A 6,600-nucleotide genomic window follows, 5' to 3' on the forward strand; every position below is an offset into this window, starting at 1 on the left:
CGTTATTTTTCTTAACACGAATGCGGCGCTGAACGTATTCACACGTATATAACGTATGTACAACAGTTGGAACTCATTTATCGCACGTGCCTTTGATCCGTCAGAAATGAGTCTGTGCGAATAATAGTGAAACACGTTCGGTGGGCTTTTATTATTGCCAAGTTTTTTTTTTTTTTTTATTACTCATTGTACGAGTGAAGCACACTTCAACGCCGACGAGATGATGTTAATCGTGTAAATCTTGAGTGACTATAAACCTGTCTTGAGCGCTTAATGCGATCAATCTATAATCCCTCACCTCTACGCCGGATACCGTTAATTAATACTTTACGTTGATACGCGATCGATAGCTCGGACAACGGTAAGAGCGTAACTCGATTGCCGCTGAATAATGGGAGTTGAAAAAAATTTCATCGTCAGGTAAAAATGTTTCGTTTTCATAATTTATTATTCGTCAACGCCTCGTCGCCTCAATTATTCGGTTTGTAACAATGGTACCACCGAAGGGTGTCCCGCCCTAGCGGAATCCTGAGAAGGGTCCGGTTCTTCGTCCTGCCACGTCGTTGCTGATGGCGCTTTCAATTTTAAAACGGGTTTTACCGGAACAAGAGGTTCTCAAACTTGAAATCGTCCGCTCTTCTACCTTTGAAATTTTAAGCTGACTCATTGAAACCTCCCAGACGTTTCATCACGCCCGCACGCCTTTGCTGCGGAGGAATTTCACCACGGAATTTACACTCGGAGTCTCGCTGTGTACTTCCAAACCGAAATCGAATTCGGATAGAACGTACAACGGTAGTTTTATTCGCTACCGATTTTTTCAATCGGTGGAAATAGAAGAAAAAAAAAAACAACTCCGAACACCAAACGTCTAACTATGCGGCAGCTTCAACCGCAGAGAGTAGGGTGTCTTCTGTTCGGAGAGATAGATAGAGAGAGAGAGAGAGAGAGAGAGAGATGAAAAAGAGCGGAAAGAAAGGAGAGGAAAAAAAATGATATTGACTAATGAACTAGATATCTTGATTGCGTATGGCACAGTTTAGATCGTTTCTAGAAGACCGCATCAGATCTGAACCGGTTCGAAACAGGAGCGATCAGGTGATCGATAACCGCGTCCAAATCTCTCGTTATTTATCGTCCGAAGTATAAACCAGGCTTAACCCTTAACGGAATGCCTTTCACCGGGGATTGACTCGGTTTAAGCCCGTTTCTGTTCGTCATAAATGTTCAGAGGCAGTTTTTCCTCCCTGTCGTTCTCCGGGATGAGCGGTAGAGGCTCATTATTCCCCCCGCGGTCTTGTCGGTGCTGGAGATCCCGGGCCAACCTTTTGAACAACTCGCTGAATATGGAGTTGTCGAGGTTCTTTGCTATGTAGTACAAGAAGAGCCAATCGCTGAAGTTGTACTGTCGAGTAACCTTGAGAACACTCCAGGGGTTGTTTGTCCCGGGACAAGCCATACCGAATACCAGTTTGTTGAATCTCTTGCTCCTAGAATTTAATTAGTTTCGCATGTTACACGCGGGGTGATAACGGTAACTTGGTTTACGTGAATCGAAAACTACGAACCTGGCGTGAAGTAACATCGTTAAAATTCTCCACACGAGATTAACACCGGTAATTACTGCCAAGATGATAAGCCAGAACCACAGAAATGTGTAGATTTTTTCATTGACAACGTTCAACGCCATCACGCACAGCGCGTCGTGTTGTTGTATACTTCCCGATTGACCGTATTTGTGAAAAGTGCACTTCGTCATTTTCGGAAATACCGTATCGAGTATGTCCACCGTAGTGTCGTCTTCGTCAAAATTTCCATTCGCCACACGGTGTCCGAGTCGCAAAAAAGCACCACCGAGAAAACTGTTGGTCACATAAATCTGCGACACTACGATGATAAAGTTCAGGAGCTCGAAGACGCACAGATAATACGCCCACGGTCGGTTCACGTGAAGACGATTCAAAAATGCGGTTCTAATTGTCTGAATCTTTTTCTGTAGGTCATTTTTAGATGGTACGGTGAGACTGCCGTTCACCGGCAATGGTTCATCTCGGATCGACAACGAGGCCATGTGAAGTCCAGTCACCAGAGCCTTCATTCTACCACCTGAAATTTAGTGGATACATTTATCATTTGTACATCTCTTTTCAGATATAAAACTGGTTGAATAATTGACCGATCCAATTGTTAGTAGTAAAAGTAATCGATCGTAACTCAACGACGATTCCCTGTACATACGTTGATCACACATCCGTCACACGAATTCTGAACGATAAAGCAAAATGCGAACCTTCTTTAAGTTTCCAAAAGTAATGCGGTAGGTAGAAGAGAATCCCTTGAAAGAAAAGGAAAAATGGAACCCACTGGTAGTAGGCGTGATGCACGACTTCATCGCCTGGTTTCACCGGACCAACTCCGGGATGCGCTATTGTACCATCTCGCACGGCGGACAAGTTCATGTGTTTGGCCTACGGAATCACTTTGTCATATTCATTCCTTAAGCATCATAAGACATAAATTTGCGATTTTCAAACAGCGGAAAGTTGACGCGTATAAGACTATACTGGATACAAATGTTCTAATAATTTTGTGTTCCATAAATTATTGGGCACGATATCGTTTTATCTTTTCGTGTCACGTTGGACGAGGACATTATCCGTTGTCGTGATGCAAGATCTGATATTGTTGTTTCGTTTGTATTTTTCACGAATTTACAAGACCGCTCTCAAGTCGATGACGAAACAACCGTAACTTTAGTTTAGTTATTTTCTTATCGTAATAATCGAAGTTATGACAGAATTTTTAATCGGCACTTGCTTTGTAAATAAACATTTGATCGTTGCCGACGTGACCACTTTTTACATTTCAAAAAGTGGATAGGTCTTGACCGTTAGTAATACCGGTACCATCGGCCAATACTTTTCTTTGGGTAACTACGACGTAGATGTAATAGATTTTTCTGTTTTTCTTCTTATTTCTTCTCTAGTGGTTTGCGTTTCGGGTTTCAAGACTAACGTCATATACTGCTTCACCGCTTCCGAAGCCATAACCAGGACTCACAAATCTTCAAGGATATTACTACAGATGCACACTGCACCGTAGCTCATCTTCCATCTTTTTTTAGAACACTCACAAAAACATGCGGCAGTCGAAGAAAAGTCTACTAAGGTTGCGAAGGCAAAATTTCATGTCTCAAAAATTTGAAAGCATCATCGCCAAGATTTATGGAAAACAAATTTCTACTCATTCAAAGGATTGAACGATATGAACAATCAATATTCACAAGTTATCTATAGTTGAATTATCCACTAGACTCTGTTTCAATTGATCAACATCCAAATCGCAGAAAGGATAATAAAAAAAGTTGCATCTGTTATACTTACTACCGTAAAAGTGGACGTGAAGAAACAAAAGGTTTCTATGACGCGGTTTGGAACACTCGTATCGGCGATGCATCTGAATAATTGTAAAATAATTCGGTTAAATAATCCGCTTCTTATATTGTTTTTCTCTCGATATCAATTGTGTTTCGATAATTGGATCGCTAGTCTGTCTGTACCTTATGTGTTCTCCGATAAATTGTCTGGAACTGACTAGCAGGGATCCTATGATTAGTAACAAAAATGTTGCCCTGTAATGTAGCCTGAAAACTGAACAAATATTTTTCATTATTTCATCACCAAATTCAAGGTCGAATTCCGTGATTGTCACATTCAACCTCCAGCCGCTGTCAAATATTTACCAGCAGCAATCGACCAAGCACCTGTTAATTATTTGATTATTTTGTTTAATTACCAATGTTATCGATGGTTACAGCTTCACCCGCCGCTTTGAGTTTCACGTGGTCTTTCAAGACCGAGAAGGTTGCAAAAACAGTGCTCATAGCGTACGAGAATAACCACTTTATATGGAAACAAACGAATCTGGGGTCAAAGTGGAGCTTGTAATTGCGAATCACCACCGACTTTCGAATCTCCGCTGTCTCGGCGCACACCAAAAAATTGACGTAAAGTCAGCAGTCGGGGACCGGTTTGGACAACCCTATTTCGCTAGCCGCGAAAATTCACACGTCTTTTTCTTCTTCCCCTCTTTTTTGGTGCGGGTGACACGCCGCTAAACAGTTGTCTAAACACCTCGAAGCGGAGCCGAGAACGTCTCAGACAACCGATTGAGTTGTAACTGAAGCAAGAAATTTTTCATCGGTCTTATCTATTCGGCGCACACTCACATGCCAACTTTGAAGAAATACCAGCCCACTTTTATCCACACGACATACCGTTGGTACATACATTTTTCTCTCTCCTTCCCGTTTTTGTTTTTGTAAAAGATGTCGCGGCATTTGTGGCAAAGACATTACCCGTCCATGGAAGGTCCTTATTTTTCGCGACGAATGGAGGAGTTCTTCCTCAACGGTGTTTAATCTTTCAAATCCGCGCACGCATTGAAAATGCTCGGCAGAAATAAAAACTACGCCTCTTCGCAGATAAAAAAGCAAAAAAAAAACTGATCAAGTTTCTGATTGCATGAAGAAGAACAAAAGTTTCACAGGATTAAGATTTTTACTCGATTCTTCTTGAAGATATAGTAATGAGATTGCATCTTACGTGGACTTGCTCTATAATCTGTGATCATATTGTACTTCGTTTATCTGTAATGATTATGGCCTCGGTATACTCAACCTTTGGTATATACCTGTTGCAATACCTTAGTTGGTGTCGGTTCTTAAGAATATTTTATCAGGAAGTAGAATTTTATGATTTCTCAAAACGTCGTGCGACGTTACGATGAACGTTAGACTTGATTGAAATTTCGAAATTTTTATACGCGATTACAGACACAAGTGCGGTGTTCGATCAAAAACCTCGAAACACGCGGTACGGAGATAAGATTAAACACACTTGACACGAAATTGTCAGTATACATCAATCTCCCGTTGAAATCAATCAGAGCGATCATTTCGCGCGTTGTGAAATATTTGTCATCGATTTTCCAGGTATTGGGAGTTCGACGAGTGAATCGTCACGATCATCCGATGGGCGAACGCGATTCGCTGTTGAATATTTCGGAATATTCGACTCCCGCGCGATTCCCTCGTATCGGGCGAGGTATATCGAGCGAGGGAAATACGAAGACGACGGGTGAGGTTGGTATAATCGTGAAATCTGTGAATTTTAGGGGCTCGGTTCGTCGTGGGGTCGACCGGTGTCTGCTTACGTGGACCACCGCTGCGATCGCAAGGCTGGACGGGTCAGCTGAAAAACGAATAACTCGGGCTCTGCACTTGTCTACCTTTCGTATTAATTCGAGGTCATGTTTGGTTTAGAAATTTCAGGTATTCACATTTCGTGGTTTATCTTCGGCGTGGTGGCCGCATCAGCTGACTTTGTCGCCGAATGTGCCCGAATACATCGTACAGCGTTGAACTGCAGGATCATTAAAGAACAAGAAAAACGTGGAGAACGGTCGCAAGATTTACATCAAACGATGAAATTCGCCGTAAGACGAAAACATTTTCGGTCCGACTATCCTCCAAACGATTCCGGACTCTTTGTTACGTTAGCTGGAAAGCGCATGAAAGGATAACACGACTCGACTTACGTAATCACGAGGTTATTCTGGTTAACTCAAACTTCCTCCGACGTTTTGCCAGCTGACGTTCCTACGGTAACTGTAGCTACTCAGTTCCGTTTGCGTTTCTGACAGTAAAATATATCAAGAAAACGAGACACGTCCAGTACCGGGTCGTTAAGGCCCGTGAAATTCGTTACAATGGGGATATCGTACGCACGCGTGTAATAACGAAGCGAATACGTATGACAAAATTTCGACATCCGTCTTATCGTTGAGTAATTTTACGGTCTTGGGGTAATGGAAGAAGCCCAACCGTTTCGAATAATCTGTGAATCCGTACAGACCCCATTAGTTTATTAACGGAAATCGGTTTGTATTACGATACTCCACTCCGTTACAGCATTCGTACTTTGCGTCGAGCACATACTTACATCTATCAACGCACGTCGTATGTATCACGGATACAAAACCGATTCCGGGTATATATAACTCCAAGGAATCTATGACCGAAAAAAAGTAGTCTCATCAACCAGACACATTATACAGTCACCTTTAAAAATACATATAATCTCCCCCACCCGTTCGACAAACAGCGAGGAATACGGCCGCGGTGATAATCGCGGCATCGTTTCGTGGCGATAACGTGAAAACCGTATCGCAGCTATTCCACGATAGCAATAAAATAGTTCGTCGCACCGATTCTACATGCAAGTATAATGGCCACGGGGGTAATTAAACGAGACACGCTTAATTGCGGTTAACGAGGAAGCATGCCCGTAATTGTCAATCATCGATGAGTGCGGAACCGTTAATTTCTCTCCCACGAACTAAATTCGGTGAAAAGTGAACGGACTTTGTCGCACGGTGCGATGAAAAACGGCCGAACGGTATCGGTCGATCGAAATCCCTGAAATATAATTCGTCCGGCTTTCGCAGCTGCATCCGATTTTCCTCTCCCGAAGAGACGCATATTCCGTACGCGCGTCGCATCGAAGAATATATCCTACGCGAAGTGTATTATATCCCCCT

At 42.6% G+C, this 6,600-nt stretch overlaps 1 protein-coding gene across 1 annotated transcript; it reads right to left on the bottom strand.

Annotated features, from left to right (window-relative positions):
* Positions 1 to 998: 998 nt before the first annotated feature.
* LOC105683195 (innexin inx7) lies at positions 999 to 4,167 on the bottom strand. The gene is made up of 6 exons (XM_012395633.3): positions 3,796 to 4,167; positions 3,560 to 3,650; positions 3,384 to 3,456; positions 2,291 to 2,468; positions 1,569 to 2,106; positions 999 to 1,490 (listed from the first exon to the last, which is right to left on the bottom strand). The coding sequence occupies exons 1-6, from the start codon at positions 3,881 to 3,883 to the stop codon at positions 1,199 to 1,201; spliced, it is 1,260 nt and encodes a 419-aa protein (XP_012251056.2). The 5' UTR covers positions 3,884 to 4,167; the 3' UTR covers positions 999 to 1,198.
* Between the last annotated feature and the right edge of the window lie 2,433 nt (positions 4,168 to 6,600).

The sequence above is a fragment of the Athalia rosae genome, chromosome 2, assembly GCF_917208135.1.
Source record: "Athalia rosae chromosome 2, iyAthRosa1.1, whole genome shotgun sequence".
In the NCBI taxonomy this organism is placed as follows: domain Eukaryota; kingdom Metazoa; phylum Arthropoda; class Insecta; order Hymenoptera; family Athaliidae; genus Athalia; species Athalia rosae.